We start from the raw sequence: 22,577 nt of genomic DNA, 5'->3' as shown, positions 1-22,577 counted from the left end.
CTTCTCCTCCAATTACTGAGGCTCCACCACAGTTCAATTGCCTCAGGAAGATTGGATATATGCCCTATAATCTGCTCATTAAAAAGAAAATGATTAATTTACTGGAACCTCTCTTTATAATAATTTATCAAAGATCTTACCTGTCATCAACTTGACCTTGTTCTAGAAGACGTTGCCCATCAATAATGATTGAGTGCAAAATCTGCTGACGACTGAACATCTCGGCTTGAAACAACTATAATTTAAAAAAAAGAACATACTTTAGAGTTCCTAATTTTAGTGACCAGTTCTCTGATAACTTTCCAAATATTCTAGTGTTAGCAAGACTATGAAAGCTATCACCAGCTGAATCAGAAAATGTGTGAAATCCTGCAGTTTAGGAATCATTTATTTTTAAATTATCAATTAAGATACACTCAAAGATAAAGTTTAGTGTTTGGTTTACTAAAACTAGGTGACTAAAAGTAGAACTATATTTCTCTTCTTTCTTTCAAAAACACCTACTAAAGTAAGTTAACACACAATTTGTTTTCTGGTTTATTTTGTGTATAAAATATGGTCCATATTCAAAACATAGAGAATAGCTTAGGGCCTTTAAAGAAGTCAAAGAAAAAAAAATAGCCTGGTCTTTTTCTGTCTTTTAAAACTCACTGTTTTTAAGTTTCAGTCAGGTTAATAAATTTATTTCACTATTTAAAAAAACAGCAGGTCCTTCTAATTATTTCTACTGTTTTTTAAACAGCTTTATCGAGCAACAATTACATACCATACAGTTCACTCATTTAAAATGTTCAATTTAGTGGTGTTTGTTATATTTACAGACTTTACAATCATGACCACAATCAATTTTAGAATTTTCATCGCCCCAAAAAGAAAGTCCATCCTTATTAGCAATCATTCCCCATTTCCTCCCAACCCTCCAGCCTTCAGCAACCACTAATCTATTTTATGTGTCTATGGATTACTTATTCTGGACATTTCATACAAATGGTATCTTGCAATATGTAGCCTTTTGTGACTGGTTTCTTTCCCTTGGCATAATGTTTCCAAGGTTCATACATGTTGCAACATATATCAGTACTTTATTCCTTTTCATTGTGAATAGTATTCTATTACATAGACATATCACATTTTATTTATCCATTTATCAGTTGATGGACATTTGGGTTGTTTCCACCTTTTGGCTATTACGACTAATGCTCCTATAAACAATGTACTTATACAAGTTTTTGTGTGGACACATATTTTCATTTATCTTGAGTATATACCTAGGATATACTGGGAATTGCTGGGTTATGTGATTACGCTATTTAACTCTACGTAACTCTATATGGTAACTCTATGTTAACTGTTTTCCAAAGCAGTTTCACCATTTTACATTCCCATCAGCAATGTATTAGGGTTCCAGTTTCTTTACACCCTCACCAACATTTGCTATTTTTTCATTACAGTCATCCTTGTGGGAGTGAGATGCAATCTTATTGCTGTTTTTTTCTATTATTTCATCATCTGTCAACTCAATAAAACTGGATTTAAAAATACTTTAGATATCTTTAAATTCTCTATTTAAAAAATTCTGAATTGTTTTTCTTTTCTCTTAGGTAAGACTTATCTCTCCATGTGCATATAATTCATAAACACACAGACCAACTTAGTTACACCAGCAAACAGCAACATAAGGACTAACAGTGGGCAAATTTATTAATTTACTTTTTGTATATAGTTCTTCTCCCTCTTTGTTTCTTAAGAAATAATTATAATGCAATTTAATCAAGAGGTACACCTGGAGAGACACTTGATAGATTGGTTTCCTGGTATAAAATTCATATATGCTCTTTGAAGATCACGACATTTTTAAAGACTTTTGATCAAAGCATAGTCTCTGAAGCAATTGACCTTGGCAATATTAAAGTAGTTTCTAACCCATCTGAAAATTTTCTAACGATCTATACACTTTCCACCAACTTTGTCTGTCTTGAGTAAGTAACCTTTAACCACAACTCTGGCATGATACTTTACAAGGAACTGAAGGCTGACATGTGCTTATCCCCAGTCACAGAGCAGCGAATAGGACTACATTTTTATAGTTAAGTTATCAAAACCTCAAGCTTAAGAAAGAAGGCAAAATGATGCATGCATTTGGACACTCAGGGCAACGGGCATGATTTTAATTCTCCCACATAGCATTTTATAGCATCTTCCAAGGGCCTACACATTTCTTCTTACCCTCAAATCTACTGATACAACTTACCTCATGTGCTCTCTGTTGTTCCAAAAGATGCTGATAATTTCCTGAAATCTCTACTGCTAACTTTTGTTCTGTCTGAACTAGGAACTCCATCCACGTTTCACATTTTTCCAAGAAAGTCTGATGTTGTAGCAAAAATGACTGCAACTTGCTGAAAGAACAAAGGGCAAAGAACAATGGTTATTTTGCTGCTTATTCTTATATCTCTAGCATATAAAACTAGATTAAATAATCTCTGTGCTCAATTCTCATTGGACTACCACAAAGCTTTCATGTTAGGTGGTAAAATTTTTTTTAAAAATGAAGAAAGAGGCCGGTTATGGTGGCTCATGCCTGTAATCCCAGCCCTTTGGGAGGCCGATGAGCGCAGATCACTTGAGGTCAGGAGTTCAAGACCAGCCTGGTCAACATGGTGAAACCCCATCTCTACTAAAAATACAAAAATTAGCCGGGTGCAGTGGTGCATGCCTGTAATTCCAGCTACTTGGGATGTTGAGACAGGAGAATTGCTTAAACCCGGGAGGCGGATGTTGCAGTGAGCCGAAGTTGCGCCTCTGCACTCTAGCCTGGGTGACAAGAGTGAAACTCCATCACAAAAAAAAAAAAAAAAAAAAAAAAAGAAGAAGAAGAAGAAAGACAGTTGTAAAGTTTAAAATGTACCTTTTTAAAAATGATAAAAGTTATGTATATACTTTTAATATATTCTTACTTAAAAGAGTTTTCTGATTAAAGTGCTATTTAGTACATTAAACATGAGAAACGACTTTACAATTTGAATTTCCCACTTTTAGTTCAAATTTTGTCAGTGTTATGGGAAAGATCAGAATTTAGAAACATACACAAGTCATGGGCTTATAGTCTATTGACACACTGGTGCTATGGTGTGAACGTGTCCCTTCCATAATTCAGGTGATGAAACCTAATGGTGAATGTTCGTAATATTCTGAGGCAGAGCCTTTACACAGTGATTAGGCCATGGGGACTCCTCTGTGAATGGGATTAAGGGTCTGATAAAAGAGGATTCACACAGCGTTCAGCACCATTACCCTTCTGCCTTTCACTGTGTGAGGACACAGTGACCCTCCCCTCCTAAGGATGCAGCAAAAAGGTGCCCTCTTGAAAGCAGAGAGCAGCCCACACCAGACAACTGAATCTGCTAGCACGTTGACAGCGGACTTCCCAGTCTCCAGAACTGTGAGACTGTTAAACATTTCTGTTCTGTATAAATTACGCATTCTGTGGTATTTTGACATAGCAGCACAAACCAGACTAAGACGACTGGAGCAACCAAGACATCTCTTGTTTACTTTACCTGAATCTTTCTGTAGTCTGAGAGGAGATCAGAGACCAATGGCGGTTCAGATTCTGCATCCTTTTGATTTCCTTATCATTCAAGGGTAATCTATATCCAAGCTCATTTAGACGGTCTAAATCTGGAGCCATGCTGCTGAATTTTAACATCTGTCCCTAGAAGGAAGATTTAAAAGAAGGTTTAGCACCATGGTCAAAAAACGCAAAGCTTTTTCAAAGTGCACAGTGAATTTCTGATTTCAGGAAGTAGCTGGTCTTCGGTCTAGTGGGCTCTGCATTTCTAGGCCACTTACAATCTCTAGTGGTACAAATAGCAAAAAGAAGAATCTCCTATTCAGTCTAAACTGCTGCTGCTATTGCTACTCAAGCTCCTCATTATCCTTTATTGACTACTTACATGTATTATATTATTTACTTGATATATTATTTACTTGTATGGATTATACATGCAAGTATATTATTTACTTTATTTACATGTATTCTATTATTTACTTGATTTTTATTACATATATTACATATACTATTTACTTGATTTATTTACTCATATGTAATTATATTACATGTATCATATTATTTTCTTGATTTATTTACTCATATGTAATTCTTGACAGAACTGCTTAAGGATGAAAATTATGCTGATAAGTAAAAGGCCTTACTTTTTACCATTTATGTTTCATTTGTTCATGCTAATTTCCTCCTTTATTATTCACAACTAATAAAAGTTGTGACAGTGTTAGCTAACTTTTATTGAGCATTTGCTATGAATCAAGCATTGCTAAGAGCTTTATAAGTAGTAACTCATTTTATCCTTAAACTCATTTTATCACTTGAGATAAGTCATGCTGCTTATTCCCTCTTTGCAAGGGAGGAAAGGGAGGCACAGAAACTAAACTAAGTAAATTGCTCCAGGCCACTCAGCTGGTAAATGAAAGAGGGTAAACAAACCTCCTTGGGTTCTTGCTAGAGAAAATTTCACTTGAGCTATGAAGTGACCACACATTGCCATAAGAGCTCCAGTTTTAGGTCTCTGACCCCCAACCCCACAGCTGGTGAGACTCAACCAAAAGAGCAATCTATTCTTTTAGCTCTCTTCCCTCCCTTCAAACACAGGACAACGTTGTCGGTTCTGGTTTTCCCATGGGTGTTCTTATCTCCATCTAGGAAATTGGTTACAGGAAGGAAAAAATGTCAGGCCACCTTTGGCTATGTGTGTGTCTTCTCTTGGTATGTCCTGCAAAAGATTCATGCTTTCTGAAGAAAGAATAAATCTCAAGTATTGAAACCAAAATATAACTATTAAATGGCATAATTTCCATGGGTAGACATTAGCAATGAACAAAATAGCCATGACACAGTCCTTCCCCTCATGGCACTTACAGGGAGTAAGACACTATTCTAGTAGTCGAAAGTGCAACAGTAGTCCCCTACTCACAGGAGTGTAATTAAATGAGGTGATACGGCATGGAAGCAAAACAACAGTGTGCCATGAAAACGTGTCACTGGGGGGCCTGGCCCTGGACAGACAGTGGAGATTTTCCTAAGAGAGTGACATTGAACAAAATGATCAGGACTTTACTCTTTTTAGTGAGGAGTAAGCTGATGAGGACAAGAAAACAAAACCGGAGAGAGGAAATATCACATGCACAGATGTCGGGAAGCACAGTGGTGCTGGAGTGGCTGGAGGGGGAGATGGGCTATGGCACAGCAGAGTAAGAGCCTCAGGAAAGGTGGAACCAGGATGCCACCTTGAGAAGCCACATGGTCTTTTCCCTAAGAGCAGTGGGAACCCTTGAGGGCTTTAACCAAGGGAATAATACAATAAAATTTTCATGTCTGTTGTATTATTTTGCTTACTTGATTGAATATTTAAAATCATTCACAAATGGCAGGGCACAGTGGCTCATGCCTGTAATCCCAACACTTTGGGAGGCCAAGGCTGGCGAATCACAAGGTCAGGAGTTTGAGACCAGATTGGCCAACATAGTGAACCCCCCATCTCTACTAAAAATACAAAAATTAGCTGGGCATGGTGGCACGTGCCTGTAGTCCCAGCTACTTCGGAGGCTGAGGCAGGAGAATTGCTTGCAACTGGGAGGCGGAGGTTGCAGTGAGCTGAGATCACGCCACTGCACTCCAGCCTGGGCAACAGAGCAAGACTCCATCTCAAAAAAAAAAAAAAAAATCACAATTAAGTAAAATCTTTTCTTTTTTCTTTTTAAAAATTATTAAATTAGGTCAGGTGTGGTGGCTCATGCCTGTAATCCCAACACTTTGGGAGGCCGAGGTGGGCAGATCACGAGGTCAGGAGATCGAGATCATCCCGGCTAACATGATGAAACCTCATCTCTACTAAAAATACAAAAAAATTAGCCAGGCGTGGTGGCGGGCACCTGTAGTCCCAGCTACTGGGGAGGCTGAGGCAGGAGAATGGTGTGAACCTGAGAGGTGGAGTTTGCAGTGAGAAGAGATCGTGCCACTGCACTCCAGCCTGGGCGACAGAGCAAGGCTCTGTGTCAAAAAAAAAAAAAAAAAGTATTAAATTATTTTTAATGGATAAATTATCATATATATTTATGGAGTATGATATGATGTTTTCACACAATGTAGAATGATTAAATCAAGCTAATTAAGTAAAATCCTTAAAAAGAAAAAAAAAAGATCATTCTGACAGCCAGGAGGAGGGGAGGTTGGGTGGGTGGATGCAGATCTGTGGGAGGCGGCTGTAGGGTCTCAGAGAGATAGGAGTAGCTTGAGCTAGGAGTAGACGATGTTAGAAACAGAGAGGAGAGGTTCAAAAGTTAATAGAGAGGTGAGGGACTGGGCACAGGAATGTGGAGAGGACCCAGCAGTGGGAGGGAGGAGCAAGGTGGTTTCCAGGAGTGAGCTGGGAAATCAGCCTGTGCCCACTGCCAGCACACAGTCCACTGTTTGCCATAGCGAGCCTCACTGGGAGCTCACTTGAAAGAAAGAGTGGGTCTACATCAGTTTTGAGTTTCCCCTAAGATTTTGAAAACAGGGCTGGGCGTGGTTGCTCATGCCTGTAATTCCAGCATTTTGGGAGGCCTGACCTCAGGTGACCAGTTCAAGACCAGCGAAACCTCATCTCTACCAAAAATACAAAAATTAGCCAGGTGTGGTGGCGTGCCCCTGTAATCCCAGCTACTCAGGAGGCTGAGGCAGGAGAATCACTTGCACCCGGAAAGTGGAGGTTGCAGTGAGCCGAGATCACGCCACTGCACTCCAGCCTGGGCGATAGAGTGAGACGCCATCTCAAAAAAATAAATTAAAAAAAAAAAATTTGAAGACAGATGGTAAAAGATCTGGGACTCAGATTAACACACTTACCTTAAGTTCTTCCATCCTTTCCTGGATTGTGGAGAGGTCAGATGAATGGCTAGGGTCCTGCCCTTGTAGTATTTCTTCAGCTTCCACTATCCAGGCCTCGAGAGCTTCTAAACTCTTGGCAAAGGTTTCATAATCAAGAACTCCAGCCTTGTATTCCATTTTAGTTAAAAAAAAAAAAAAAAGGTATTTTAATAAAGTCTAGAAAAAGGGCAAGTGGATATTAAAATTATTTTTCATATTCTTGTATCAAATTGTCATTCTCAAGACATTATTCCTATTAAAAAAACAAAGCTATAACAATTTAAATCTTCTTTATGTAATTTTTCTAAAAACTAGAATTATTTCTATGCACCATAAGTGAATAACAATCAAAATTACTCTTTAAATACCTGATCAAACAACAGGTCTGAAAAATCTTCTGATTCTTGTAAAAGTCTAAGTTAAATAAACATGAATATTCATATTAAAGCCGCTTAGTGTTTATTAATTGAACAGACCATGTGGCAGGCATTGGTTTAGGGACTTGCATCTTAAACCGATTCTTAAATTATTTTGCAGAGAACAGCGCAAAACTTCCACCTTCATCGTCCCCACCAGAACTTCCAAGTTTGTTTACTCGTTTTTTTCTTTAGTCTTGAAGGAGGTGTTGTTGCAATGATGAGGAATTCTTTTTCTGTATTTGTGCCTAGATATTAGAGAACACCCAATTTATAGAAGATACTAAACAGGAGCTCTGTACCTGTAACGAAGTCTGCTGTTTGCAGAGAGCCTGCTCTAGGGCACACAAGTGTTGACTCAAAGAGAGTTGATCCGATTGAATAGCTGATGCTGCTGAAGCATCCACTTGTTGCTTCAGTTGCTCTCCCAGCTCATGGAGAACAAAGAGGGAGTCTTTAACTGTACCCAGTCCTTTGAGGAGATCCTATAAAAGGTGAAAATATGCCCACTCTGAAGCATGTTTATACTCCTTATCATAAACAGCAACTGGCAAAGGGCTATACATCTAGAAACACACAATTCCTACTGATCAAATTACTATGCTAAATAACCTTCACCTGTGGAAAAATGATCAAGCACTGCAATTTTTAAAAATGCTATGTATACATATTAATATTTTAAACATACATTATATATATATATAACCTATGGATATATATATGTAATTACTCTTTTGTTAGTAAAAGCTATGTAGGTTCATTATAGGACCTTGGAGAAATGCAGAAAAATATACATAAACAAGACAAGAAAAACATGATCCAAGAGTAGAGCCAATAACTGGAAATATTTTGGCAGTATTTTTCCCGCCTCTACGTAATTCATATCAAATTGAAAACAAAATGCTATATTTTTCCTTTTTCTATTATTATTATACACACCAGGAATTTATCAGTGGTATCTTCTATATGTGTGGCCATGTTATTGCAAGTGTAATAACCTCCTATCTCGGTAGGGTGCAGAACACAGTGATGATTTTGGTGAGCAGGGGGTAAGAGTAGCCAGTATTCCCATTCTTTTCCATGGCATCTCTTTGCCTCCACTTTCTGTGGGACCCTCTTACAGGTTAAAAAATATGAGCCAATGGAAATTCCCTGTTTCTGCTTTCTATCCTATCATTGAGAGATGATAAGTGACTGCTTCTTCTACCTGTTGCTGGTATCCCACCCAGTCATGCTATGCCTAGGCAGTGACTTCTGTGAGAGAAAGAAAAACAAAGGGCTCTTTAAGCTTGACACAGACAACAGACAAGTTGTATTTCAATTCAGGAGTATTGAAAAGGACAGTTCTTGTATATATAAATTATGTGGATGGAAAAAGTACTGTACTATCTTTATTTTAAAATATCCATCTTTAGCTTTAAAGTGATTATTCAGGTTGAAGATATTAGACTAGGTTAAACTTTTATTTATGTAGTCTTTATAGCCTGCCTAATTCTAATAAACTGATTTGGAAAAGTTTATTAAAAGATCCTTGTAACAAGCTCTTAAAAATAAAGACAAATAAGGACAAATAGTAAGAGCCATGTAATGCTTGAAACAAGAGAAAGGCTGTTCCTTAAACCCTTAAGTAGGTTATTGGCAGCTATAATGAAAAAGATAATTATTAAAAAGCTATTAAAAGAAGTATAACAGTAAATCAGGAGAGAAAGACTTCTTTCTACCATTAATATCTTAGATGAAACTATTGTGTAGATGCTTACCTAGAAGATAATGAATGTAAATGGACAAGATCTGGAACAGAAGATTTTTTAAAGATAGAACATTATTCCCCATATGGTCATGTCTTATATTGACCATCCCAGAAAACACAGAGCCTCAATTTTTCACATTGACTAAATTCCACTAGGAAAAATGGAAAACGACTCATTTTAAAAAATAAAACAATGGGAGGAGACCTCTTAGTCTGATGCATATGCACCTGTGTTCTGAAAATCAGGCAGGCTCTTTGATCCTAAGACAATTATTTTTGGATAACTGTCTCATATAGAGAAACATACCAAAGCTTACAGAGACCAAAAGCTAAACTTGGGCAGTCTAAGAAGGGCATGCTGGGAAAACAAGATAGCTCCTGAACATACGTTGCAATCTTGAATCCATGTAGCAACCTCATCATCGGCGATGTCCTTGTTTGTGGCTGCCTTCAACAGCTCATTGGTTCGATCCTCCTGCTGCTGAACCGACGAAGCACACTGTTTCGAGTAGTCCTTGTATCTTTGCCAAAGCTGAAGTAGGGCCTTGCTGGAGTGTAGCTGCTCAGCAATCTCTTCCAGCAAGTTATTCCATCTGGAAAGAATAATCAACACTCATGAGCAGATTACCACCTCTCACCAAATGTTGATATTTGCTATTTTATTTTTCATGATCCTGGTTCATGTGAATATAGACATACTCATTTCTAGTTAACATAATAAAAATTAATGTTTCATATTCATAGTTTCAGGGTAGGTAATGAGGATGATGGCAATCTTTGGGTGTACAGTACTTCTAATTCTTTCTAAATCTCCTCACTACATTTACTTATCCTTAAATTCATGTTGTGAAAGAGAATTTTAAAGGATAGAATCTATGTAGCTCAAATTCAAAATGTCATTAAGTTTTAATTATATCATTATTTATAATAAGGCTGTGATAGAAATAGTGTGTAAAATTGACATACTCCATACCTCATGTTGACTTCTTTCAGTGTATTGGTAAGAGTTTCTGTCACAGGCGGGTGGCACTCTTTTAATAATTGGTTGGTGATAGAGCCAAATTTCTGTAAGCTCTTTTCCTGTTTTTCTAGATCATCTTGGAGATTCTGCCCAAAGAAAAAGACCCACAGATGACATAACAGGATCTAAATTCTAATAAGCAAGTTTAAAAGGAATTTGTGTATGTTTTCATAAATATGCATATATACATGTATAAACCAGGCATGACTTAGTATCAATGCTTTATCAGCTTTCTTTAGATAATCATTTATTCCCTTCTTTAGGATCTTGTTATTTTGACTATGAGAAGAGGTTATTAGCAATGAAGGCTTCTTCTATTGGCATTTGGATTCTGCTGGAAAAGCTCATAGGGTGCCCTTGTCCATTGTCTGGTAGGAAGCTGCCAGAGATGGTAAATTCCTCTTCAAAGGGTTTAATTGTGCAATGTTTTGTCCTTGGTTCAGAGGCCCACCTCCTTGTAATTTCTTGTTTCTGGCCTGCGAGCAGCCCTCCCACTCTTGTTGTGTCCTGACTTGGCCAGACATGTCCAAACATGCCTTGTGTTGTAACACAGGGACCACTCCTACCCACTCCCTCCCTTGCAAATCACACATTTACCCTAACTGGAAAAGTTTAAGTCTTAGCCAACCAGGGTCATTTTAGATTGTGTGATTCAAACCTAGCCAACAGGGGAAGGACGCAGGGATAGGGACTGCATTAGGGATAAAAACTCCTTCTCTCCTTTGTTCAGTGTGCTCTTGCAGCGGCCAGAAGTGTGAGTGGCACAATTCTACAGAAGTAAATTTGCCTTGCTGAGAAATGTTTTGTTTAGGTGCTCGTTTTCTTTGCTATGCCAAGCCTTTGTTTCTAATAAATCCATGGCAAGGGTGTATGTAACGTGCTATCTGCCAAAGTGTGGATCTCTTTGGCACTCAAAGCCAAAGTCATGTCTCTATTTTATTGCATACCTAGAGTGCTTCTACCACAAACTCCCAAAGATGAAGACTAACAAGCCACAGCTTTGGCAAGTTTTATCTCTAGGTGTTCTTCCTTGCCAAGAATTATTTTTAATGTAAAAAAATGATTTTCAATTGACAAATAATAATTGTATGTATTTTTAGGGTACTACATGATGTTTTGATATATGTTTATACTGTGGAATGAATAAATTAAACTAATTAACATATCATTACCTCAAATACGTTCCATTTTTGTCTAGCAAAGTTGAACTCATAGAAGTAGAGTAGAATGGTAGTTACCAGGGCATGGGATAAGGGATTAGATGGGGAAAAGAAAGACGTTGATCAAAAGGAACATAGTTTCAGCTAGACAGGAGGGATAAGCTTTAGTGATCCACTGTACAGAATGGAGACTATAATTAATAATAATGCATTGTATATGTCAAGATTGTTTAAAACAAAAGACAGATTTGGCATCTTCTACCAAGCCTATCTAAATAGTCTTCTACCAAGGACCAGTAAGGGAACTGAAAGAAAGTTGTTTCCCCGGAAATAGTGCTGAGGTGACAGACTCAGTTCTTCAAAAAACTCCACAGGTGAAGTAGGCTACAAAAATTGAGTATTATTTAACACCAATATCTGATTACCCTCAAATGAAAACAGTCAAGGAAAAGACCCTTAATCCTTTCATGTCTTAAGACAGCTCTTGCAAGTATTAAACATGTTAAATTAAAAAGCATTTCTAACCTCCTCAATGTTATAAGATGTGCTTTTAAATTTACTATCCTCAAAAGAAGTTTTAGTGACCTTTAGTAACAACAATTGAGGGGTTAAGAAATTATATAGACAAATTTGTCCTCCCTCCCTCCCACCCTACCCTAAAAAATATATTTCCTTAAGAAAGTCATATCTATCTCACATGTTTGCACACACTCCTGAGACAGGAGAGAGTGCTCTGTTGCAGACAAACATCAGGGATATCATTACAGACGGACACAATGACAAAGGACCCACAGGAAACGAAGCAGTAAGTGCTAGAAAGGAAGATTCTGTGGACACGCTGGATAGGCCACTGATATTTTACTGAATGGAAGCAACTGGATGGTTTAAACATTTACCACTTTTGTCATTTTTCTCTTTGTTTTCTTTTGAACATTCCTTAGAATATGTTTGGAGATGCAGGATAAGAAGAGAAAAGGAAAACCAAAGGCAGCGACAATGAATCAAGGAGGTTGAGTTGGCCATAAAATCATTGTATAAAAGACAATGTGAATATTTTTTACAACAGGATCTGGGAAATCATTTAGTTATATACCAGCTAATCCAGAATTTGGCACACACAGACAAGTTTGCTTAAGTAACAATAACACAGGTAAAATTAATTTTAAAGATCTTAAAAAATAATTAAGTATAAACAACATATGGCAATTTTTCAGGATGATGTCTCCATTTGCTAATTTTTCAGTTTTCTGAAATTAAAAACAATGTTAAGGATGTGTTAAATTAATTCCTTACCTGAAGATTGTCCACCTGAACTTGCACAGCTTCTAAGGAGCCAGTCAGCAGACGGAATCGGGAAAGAGAGTATCTGGCCTCCATGAGGTAACTGTTTATCTTGTCAAAGGCCACTTTGTGATTACTCCATTGGTCAAGCACTGATTTCAACAGTATCTTTAATTGTCCAACCTTTTGAAAAAGACAAACATTGCTTATTGCTTATAATTTCATAATATCTGAAATGATGGAATATATATTCAATTGATGGGAAAATATTAACATCTAAGAACTTCATCAGGGTTTCAGGTATCATAAACAAACAAAACTAAAAAGAAAAATATTTAAAAGGTAAAATGTATCAACTTTGAAATTTATGCCTTTCACACTTTTAAACACTCAGTTCTAAGTGGAAATGCTTAAAAGGGTAACATATATATATACATACACACACACATATATGTGTATATATATATTTTTTAAGTCATAAGAGGTTGATACTTTTAATAAAACAGTTTAAGAATTGTATTAAATGAGTGTTTCAAATGCATTAACTCATTTAATCCTCACAACATCTTATGAGATAGGTATAATCATTATCCCCATTTTATAGATGAGGACACTGAGACACTAAGAGGTAATGAAAATTACCCAAGATTACACTGTTAGAATGTGAGAGATTTCAATTTCAATCCAGGTAGTCAGGTCCCAGAAAGTGAAATATATCTATAGGTACATCAATACTTATATCTATCTCACATGTGTGCGCGCGCACACACACACACACTCTCAGATAAATATCTTAAGACAAAACATCTAAGATATTCCTTCCTTATACTTATTTATCTCTATCAGAAAAGTGTTTAGTTTGGTCTGTATCACTTACATACAGATATCCATTTTGTATATCCTTTCCTAGGTTGGAGACAGATATTTGAGAATGATCTATCGCCATGGGAGTGGATGAGATCATTAAGAGAGTAATGTTTAAAACAAAGGCTGATACTAGAAAACATCAGAAACTAGACTTTAAAAAAAAAAAAAAAAGGATAACGAAGCGGACTTCAAAGTACAAATAGATAATGTATAGATTCAATTATTTCCTCCGTTACTTTAGGAAAAACAAAACCCCGAGTTTGGACAGAGCTGGCAAACACTGTCCTGGAGCTGGCTTTCGGCAAGCAATATTACCATGTGATCTAAATTCGTCCAGGTTTGGCCGAGCTCTTGCAGTGTGCTCATGACAATGCCAGAGACGTCTTCTTTCTTGTTCTGAATCAAAGCAAGTCCATTCTGCTCAATTTTCTCTACTTCTTTTTCTTTTGCTTTAATCAAATCTTCCAGATCCTGGAAGATTTAAAAAATAGTCACTTTAAATTGTTCTATTATGGAACTCTGGGGTGCACTGAAATTGAGCCATTACAGTTTCATGTCCTAAAAACCTTTTACTAATCCAAAAAGCTTATCTCTTTCAGAAGAGGCACTCCACAGAAGTACTTCTTCCTACACTCAAATGCAAGAAAAGTCATCTTTTTACACATGGCAAATCAGCATAACTTTAAAAAAGTAAAATTTGATAATCTACCAGATAAGGAGATGGTACTATGTAATTTTCTCAAGAGCCTGTGAGGAAAGAAATACATGTCAGAAACTGTAATGTTATTTATATTATTAAATTCATATATGTTGGTATTCAAAAAGTTACGCTGCCTACCCCATAGGAAGAAATGTGATCGAATGTGGTATTCTGGGTCCTAGTATCTGAGATTTAGTCACATTTCTACTACTATAAAGCTGTGTCACTTTGGGTAGGTGAGAAATTTCTACTGGGTCTCAGTTTCTTCAGATGGGAAATCAGAAGACTGATTTCAGATGGGAAAAGATAATCTGTATGATCCTCTCTCTCTAAAATATCCTGAATTCTACATGATTCTGAAAGATTTCAGGCTTCTTTGATGAATCAAATCCTCATTTTCTTTGGGATATGCATTCATAATTGTCAGTACAAAATGTTCAAGAACGAAAAGCAAAATGAAGAAAAGATCTGGAGCTCATACTGAACCTGTATCATAACCCTAATTTCTATTTTAATGCCATCTGAAAATTTGAGAAGCTCAGTGAAGCGGGCTGAGACTGCTACCAACATTTTATAAATAAATACATCGAAGATCAAGTCATCTGACCTGTCTTGGGTAAAAGAGCTGGTGAGGGCTGGAGTGGGGATTAGAACTCAGTCTTTGCAGCCCATGGACTCCCAGCCTGACACCAGAAGGGAGTCGGCTGAACCTCGAACTGTGGAGGGAATATAAATCCCAAGTTGGGGTGGCATGAAAAGTCAGGCATTAAGGCATGGTTACAGTCCCATATTCAGAAGTATACCCTCAGAACTAAAAATAGATTTGTAGTTCTTGGAGATTAGAATGGAGAAAATTCCCAAATACTGTAACTTTGGATAACACCTCAATTGTATAAAAAATATTTTTTATACCCCCTCATGATCCATACATGGGTAATAAGATCGAAATTGGGTAGTGCTGCTGCTAAGGTGTTAATGAGGAGTCCAGTCTCTGTTACATTAATTTCAAATGTCATGTTTCTTTAAAAATAATTTTTGCTTCTTTTATTTCTGTTTCTATTGTGGTTCAACTTGTTAATCTCTCTCTACCTCATTTTTAAAAATAGAAATAATAAGACATTTTCTGCTTACTCCAAAGGGATAAAATTAGATAAATATATACAAAATATATTTTAAGCTGTCAAAAAGCAGCTAAATGTAAGATATTATTATGTTTAGCCATTTGGCAATGTGCCATGCTTCAGTGCGAATTTATTTATTTTTCTCTATTGAGTTATCATGAAGCTATTTTTGTTTTGGTTAATTAGTTAGAAACTCACGCATTTGGCAGCTTAAAGTGATCATTTTTGTTTTTCATTTTGTTCTCTTATTTCCACTCTATAATTTTGTCACTATTTTGACAGCTTTGATAATTACCAGAGAATAAATATAGTGATTACTGGGGTTACAGGTCCTTCGTGTAGTATAGAAAATATAATTAATTTACTATTTAGAACTTTTCTATTTCTGTAAAGAGATTAAAAGACCAGAAACAATCCTTCCAATATGTCTTTAATATGATTCTAAAATTCAACCATTAGAAATTGAGTTTCTATGGAAACCATAGAAATTGAGTTTCTAATTCAATTCTATGATGTTAACTTTTTCTCAGTGAGGAATATTAAATGAATGTTCCATTGCTTAGAAACTATTTCTAAAATGCCCTGCACATGTATGTTGGTATAAGAGCAAAGCCCACAAGGGAAACAGGGCTGAAATATATATTACGTAAAAAATAAAGGTGTGTTTCCCTTGCTTTCATTAATAATTAAAAGATGACTCTGTTTTTGATCAAAAAGGGGAAAGGCCAAACCTATCATTTTTAAAGGCAATAAAACATTCTTAAGTTGGGTTAATTCATAGATATCAGTTTTATGTTGGTTTAAATTAATAAATCACCTTTTAAAGACTGGGAAAATATTCAAGATTTTTAAAACAAAATAAAGCTGGAATCCAGTCATCAATTTAAGTATACTGGCTTGAATTTCACACTTTGGTCCAAAAAACATTTTCTCCAAAATGACAATTCTAACAAGACTTGCAGTATAGCCAAATAGAACCTTCCAGTTAGGCCACTGTGATTTATTTATATATGATGTCCCAAAATAATTATATGGGCTACTTTCATTCTGTCTAAATGACTTTTCATTTGAAATCATGAATTGGTATCAGTACAAAGTTCTTTAAACCACACTTTGAGCTTTTCCTCCTGACACTGTCTGACCTGACTCTCTGAAAGACTAAAACTGAGGTCCTACACTTGGTAAAACATGGTCGAGCTGCTGCTGTATTTTCCAGATGGTAAGGTATCTCCCTGTTAAATAGAAGACATGAACAGGAAAAGAAACAAAATGGAAAATGGCAGAAAAAGCAATGTTAAAGAGAAGAAAAAAATACTTAGAAAGAGAAAAAGAAAAGTATGGAAGAAAAGAATTGGAAAAAAAAAAAAAGAAAATGCAAATGATATTAATGTGGTATTTCAGTCTTTCAACGGTAAAGTTTATCACAACCATGCAACCAGAAGGCACTCACTTTGCTAATTCTAATACACAGAATTACCTTTTAAAATCAACGGATATATTTTAACTTAGGAACTCAACGAAAGTTATGACATTTTGTCCTCAAAAGTAAAGAGCTGAAATTCTGGATTACTTGTAGATTTTAGATTTTATGGCCTAAATCAGAAACACCACTGGCCTCTGGAAAATCGGAAATGCAATGAGACTAGTTGATGCATGTTCTTCATCTTCAATCTTTAAGCACCATTTTCTGACACGAGGCTTTTTATAATTAAATAAAAAACTATTATTATTTCAAGGTATTTCTTTACATGATGTTTTTCTTTATCAATTTTATGCATTCTCAAAATTGTAATCCAATAGCTGGGGAGCCAGCACTTCTCTTCCTTTTCAGAATCGAAAAGCTTTGATGAAGTGCTTAAATACACCTCTCTGTATATGTGTCCCAAACAGAAAACATGATGATTTGGAAGAGAGATCATTACCAAAGTTCTTTCTTTTTGAAACCCAGAATAGAAAAACAAGACTTGCAGAGAGAAGCTTTTCTGTAGAATTACTTCACTGTTGAGTTTTCCATTGTTTTTAGGAAACACTATAAGAGAACAGTCATAATCTGTAACATTATATGAACTCATGAATTATTTTCAAAAATCTTATTACAGCATTAACTGCAATAGCTCACTTTTCCTTTGGGTACACAAGAAGACCTGTGTGTCCCTGAGTCACTGGAAAACATTTGGGATGTTACTGCTTCACCTGAACTTTCAATCCTCATTCCTCAGAGTAGAACAAGCATACTCTGTGTACTTCCCCATGTGACAAAAGAGAAAGTAACATGGATACTTTCTATTAATTAATAATAGGATATTAATAATAATAATAATAGTAGGAAGTCTGCTGTGAAGTGCTTGCTCAGAGCAGGTGAACAGGAATCCAACCAAGCCTCTAGTGCTAACTTCCATTTATAGGACATACAGAGGAGAGAAGAAAAAATTAAACAACATCTTAAGGACATTCATAGGCCAATCCTGAACACGGCACCCATTGACAGTTTCTGCGACAGGTTATGGTCTTAAAAAAATATTCAAAAGATTTAAGAGATCTAACAAGCAAATGTAGCGTATGGATATTGTCTGCATCCTTATTTTGAATAAGTTAATGTGAAAAAGACATTTTAAAGACAACTGAGGAAATACGACTATGAGTTGAACATAAAATAATACTAGGAATTATGAAACTTTTGATGGTGATAATAATATGGATGCATTAAGAAAAAGTCTATTTTTCAAAGATATATATTGTAGTATGTAAGAATAAAGTGACATGATGTCTGGTATTTACTATGAAATCTATTTTAGAAAAAGAAATAATTTATGCAATTTTTTTTTTTTTTGGAAACAGGGTCTTGCTTTGTTACCCAGGCTGAAGTGCAATGGTGTAAACACGGCTTACTGCAGCCTTGATCTCCTGAATTCAAGCAATCTTCCCACCTCAGCCTGCTGAGTAGCTGGGACTAGAGGTGTAGCACCACCACGTCTGGCTGATTTTTGTAGCTTTTTGTAGAGAGAGGGTTTCACCATGTTGCCCAGGTTGCAAATCTTGATAATTATTAAATGTGATGCTCGGTATATAGGGGTCACAGCATTTCTCTCTACTTATGAGTGTGTTTGAAAATTTTCATAATTTCACATTTTTAAAAACAAGTGAAAAACTCTAATGTATTTTTTTATTTAAAAAAACCTATAAACTCACATAATCAGCAAAATTTGTTACTAAATGCAACTTTTAAAAAATATTTAACTTGCAACTCTCAAGGCCTACAAACACATTAGCATATGCCATGAAATTGTGAGATGGTTCATGTTAGCCATCTGGACAAGTTACCTGACAGTCTTTCAGTGCATTTTGAACAGAAGCCTGATCTCCAATTCGATGCTGTTGTTTTAGTCTCTTTTCCTGGGTTTCAAACCATGTTTGCAGACATTGTACATTATTTTCATATTCTGACCAAGATTCCAATAACCCTTCCAACAGCTGGATCTGAACAAACACAATAAAATGAAATTTGCAACTTTATTTTAATAAAATCAAATCATTGGCAGGCTAATTATTCTAGCCAGCATTTTCTCCAAATTAAGAATTCTTAAAATACAGTTCATTGTATACATGATTTAAAACAGGGGTGTCTAATCTTTTGGCTTCCCTGGGCGATACTGGAAGAAGAATTGTCTTGCGCCACACATAAAATAAACGAACACTAACAATAGCCAATGATCAAAAAAAAAAAAAATTGCAAAAGAAATCTCATAATGTTTGAAGAAAGTTTACGAATTTGTGTTGAGCTGCATTCAAAACCGCGTGCAGCCCGTGGGCTGGACAAGCTTGATTTAATAAATGAATTTCATAAAGTATGAATCAATGACTATTATTGGGAAACAATAAAGGACTAAAGTCAACTTGAACCAAAGGCAAAATAAATCAAGAAGCATCTTTAGAAAACTGAAACATCATGAAATATACAAAGAACACAGAGTGTATAAGAGAAAATCATCAACAGGTTAAAGAAAGTTTAGGGTGATTAACCTTCAGCGGTATTATTGGAAGCGTTCTTTGCCCAGTATAGCCACACTACTCATGAACCCAGTCTTCCTTACAGAGTGTGCCTGTTCTTGGGGTTTTCATGTAAATCTGGACGGTGGCAAGCCAATGGCTTACCTTCTCAGTTACTAGACCTTGCAGAATTTGCCAACTTTTATTCATTGCTCCAAGTTGCTCAGCAAAATCAGTCTTATCACTACGTTTACTTTCCACATCCTGACTGCTGATTTGTAGCACGGACTGGTTCACAAAATCCACCGTCAGCTGTTTACAGTTAATGTCTATCTTAAAACCCTAAAAAAAAAAGAGGAGAAAATAAGATTATACAATACATGTCTCATTATTTTTCCATGAGTTGGAAAGTCTTAAGTAACCTCAATATTAATATTATCACTTCTATAACTCAGCTAAAATGGCACAATTTGTCTGTATTCACACAACTCATTATTTTTGGAAGCCGAATATATATATTTGTATATGTTTATATGAACATAAACACAGATATACATATGTGTGTGTGTGTGTGTATATTTTTTTTTTAGGTAGAAGATTTAGAACTAGATAAATTATATAACCTCACTATAAAATATTTATAAATTTATTTTTATAATTTCTGCAATTCTTTAAGAATAACATAAAATTATTCAAAATCATTCCTAGTACTAGATATTTCTTCTTATTTCTATAACTGATAATGCATTTTTCTTGCTCTTGAATTCCTATCCAGTCACTGTGTAGGAAACATACATTCAAGACTTGATTACTATAATTTGAATTTTTTAGTTCTTTCAAATAAAATGGTCTCAACATACGAAAAGTTAAAAACAAAAAATTTTAATTACCTTATATTTCTGAAGGTATTCATGAATTGCCTTGTAACCTATGGAATTTTTAATATTATCTTCATCCTTCTGAATAACATTTTCCATTAGAGAAATCCAACTCATGACTTCAGAAATGGCATGGCGGGAAGGCAGTTTATCCATCTGGAGCTGTCCAAGTCAGGGAGAGAACAAGTCCCAAGTGTTAAAATGGAAACCCCAACTTCTGCTAACTTAAAAACCCTCCAATAATTCTTAAAAATGTACCAAGAGAGATAACATTCCTTAATGACATTTGGAGATCTTACCCCTATTGAAAGCTTGAAGTCAAACATCAGGCAAATGCTGAACAATAATAGTCATTTTATGTTCACCTGACATCCAATACTATAAACATTGTATAAACATTAACTAATTAATCAAAACACCAGAAAGAAGAGAATATTATTCTTATTTTATAACTAGTTTTATGAGCTTAAAAAAACTTAACCATAAAACATTCAACAGATGTATTTTATTAATTATCTTATAAAATCTCTGCATATTGACTCAAGAATGTTAAAAGAAGAAAGAAAAATACCACACTACAAGCTATCATTTTCTAGATTTTTTGGCACTCTTATATTTATTCCTAAGAGCATAGCCAATTTCCTCAGTCCTTAGCTGATATACAGTACTTACAATTCGAAATCTTACTTAACATATCACGCATTTATGCATATGTGTATTATGATGATTTGGAGGAACAAAAGCAATCATTTAAAATCTTTGTATATCAACTTCTTTGTGGTGCTGAAAGATATAGCAATGAACGTGGGTTGGTTCCTGCCCTCTGGGGGCGCACAGCTGCTGCTTAGGAGAGATTAGGCATGTACATGAAACACAGCTATCCTGCCTGAAAGACAGTGATGAGTGCCAAAGACAGATAAAGATAAAATGTTCTGGGATTTCAGGGGAGGTAGGTGTATTTTCAGATAAGAGGAGTATTTACGTCTACTGAAAGCCAGTTGCTCTCCTATACATACGTTTTTTTTTACATGTATTATGTTCTAAATCTTCATAACCACCCACTTTATGAGAAAAGTGTATGTCACTGTCCACATTTTATCCAGGAGAAAACAGAGTTTAAACAAAGTCAGACAAACATTCCAATACACATACCCACACCCACATACATACAAGAAAGAAACCCTCAGAGGAAATGCCTTCGGGGCAGGGCTTTGTAGCGTAGTTCACTTTTTTTATTTTATTTATTTATTTATTTTGGAGATGAGTCTCGCTGTCACCCAGGCTGGAGTGCAGTGGCGCGATCTCGGCTCACTCCAACATCTGCGCCCCCGGTTCAAACAATTCTGCCTCAGCCTCCCGAGTAGCTGGGACTACAGGCGCACACTGCCACGCCAGGCTAATTTTTTGTATTTTAGTAGAGACGGGGTTTCACTGTGTTGCCTAGGCTGGTCTCGAACTCCTGAGCTCAGGCAATCCGCCCTCCTCAGCCTCCCAAAGCGCTAGGATTACAGGCATCAGCCACTGCACCCGGCCTGAGTTCACTCTTAATATTAACACAATGGGAAAGAGGAGGCCAGGTGTCTGGGACAAAGCTGATTCAAATTTGTGAGCAAAAGCAAAAAACGAATATATTTTTCCATGTCAAATAGCTTAAGTCAGTTATTTCCCACGAAAGCAATCCTTTCTGTACCTGGTGGAGCTTCTCCTGGACGGCTGGGATATTGGTTAGCAAGTCAGTCCACTGGCTATCAATGTGCGACAACTCAGAGCGCAGCGTGGCTGTGTCCACCTTTTTCAGTCGAAGGAGCTGATTTCCAGTACTCAGAACAGACGATTTCAGGGAAGATTTGGCATCCACTTCTTTAGAAAACTCCTGAAATAAGTAGCGATGTTCAAATTAGGGTTAAGTAGCTAGACCATTCATTAAAAGGAAAGCGATCAATTTAGTGCATGAAACAATTTCCTTTACATCCTGGAGGGGGTCATACTGAACACTCAAAGAAAATGACAGCAGTACACCCTTGCCCTCGAATGAAAGCAAACTACGAAGCCCCTACTTGAAAACTACTCTGAAGAGGCAATGTTGAGTCATGGAACCCTATTATTTTGCATAATTATGGAACACACATAGTTAACATTAATATATTCTCTATAGCTTAGTTTTTTAAGTATATCCACTGATGGTTGACTTCCTTCCTTCTTTTTTTTTTTTTTTTTTCTAGATGGAGTCGCTCGCTCTGTTGCCCAGGCTGGAATGCAGTGGTGCAATCTCAGCTCGCTACAACCTCCACCTCCTGGGTTCAAGCGATTCTCCTGCCTCAGCCTCCTGAGTAGCTGGGATTACAGGCACACACCACCACGCCCACCGAATATTTGTATTTTTCGTAGAGACGGGGTTTCACCATGTTGGTCAGGCTGGTCTCAAAGTCCTGACCTCATGATCTGCCTGCCTTGGCCTCCCAAAGTGCTGG

General features: G+C 36.3%; 1 protein-coding gene across 17 annotated transcripts in view; it reads right to left on the bottom strand.

The window, feature by feature from the left end:
* The window catches only part of SYNE1 (spectrin repeat containing nuclear envelope protein 1), a 527,413-nt gene that overhangs the window by 90,667 nt on the left and 414,169 nt on the right, over window positions 1-22,577 (bottom strand). For all 17 annotated transcript variants that reach the window (XM_008007617.3, XM_073022337.1, XM_073022331.1 and 14 more), the window contains 13 exons: window positions 21,797-21,979; window positions 20,119-20,268; window positions 19,394-19,570; window positions 18,563-18,718; window positions 13,736-13,891; window positions 12,566-12,736; window positions 10,065-10,198; window positions 9,480-9,684; window positions 7,644-7,826; window positions 6,905-7,051; window positions 3,561-3,715; window positions 2,252-2,399; window positions 141-235 (listed from right to left, as the gene is read on the bottom strand). In XM_008007617.3, the coding sequence (XP_008005808.3) occupies window positions 141-235; window positions 2,252-2,399; window positions 3,561-3,715; window positions 6,905-7,051; window positions 7,644-7,826; window positions 9,480-9,684; window positions 10,065-10,198; window positions 12,566-12,736; window positions 13,736-13,891; window positions 18,563-18,718; window positions 19,394-19,570; window positions 20,119-20,268; window positions 21,797-21,979 (2,060 nt within the window). The remainder of the gene's footprint in view (window positions 1-140; window positions 236-2,251; window positions 2,400-3,560; window positions 3,716-6,904; window positions 7,052-7,643; window positions 7,827-9,479; window positions 9,685-10,064; window positions 10,199-12,565; window positions 12,737-13,735; window positions 13,892-18,562; window positions 18,719-19,393; window positions 19,571-20,118; window positions 20,269-21,796; window positions 21,980-22,577) is intronic.

This window comes from Chlorocebus sabaeus, chromosome 13 (genome assembly GCF_047675955.1).
Source record: "Chlorocebus sabaeus isolate Y175 chromosome 13, mChlSab1.0.hap1, whole genome shotgun sequence".
Classification (NCBI taxonomy): Eukaryota; Metazoa; Chordata; class Mammalia; order Primates; family Cercopithecidae; genus Chlorocebus; species Chlorocebus sabaeus.
The sequence above is the reverse complement of the archived record's forward strand: the minus strand, read 5'-3'. Positions and strand labels throughout refer to the sequence as shown.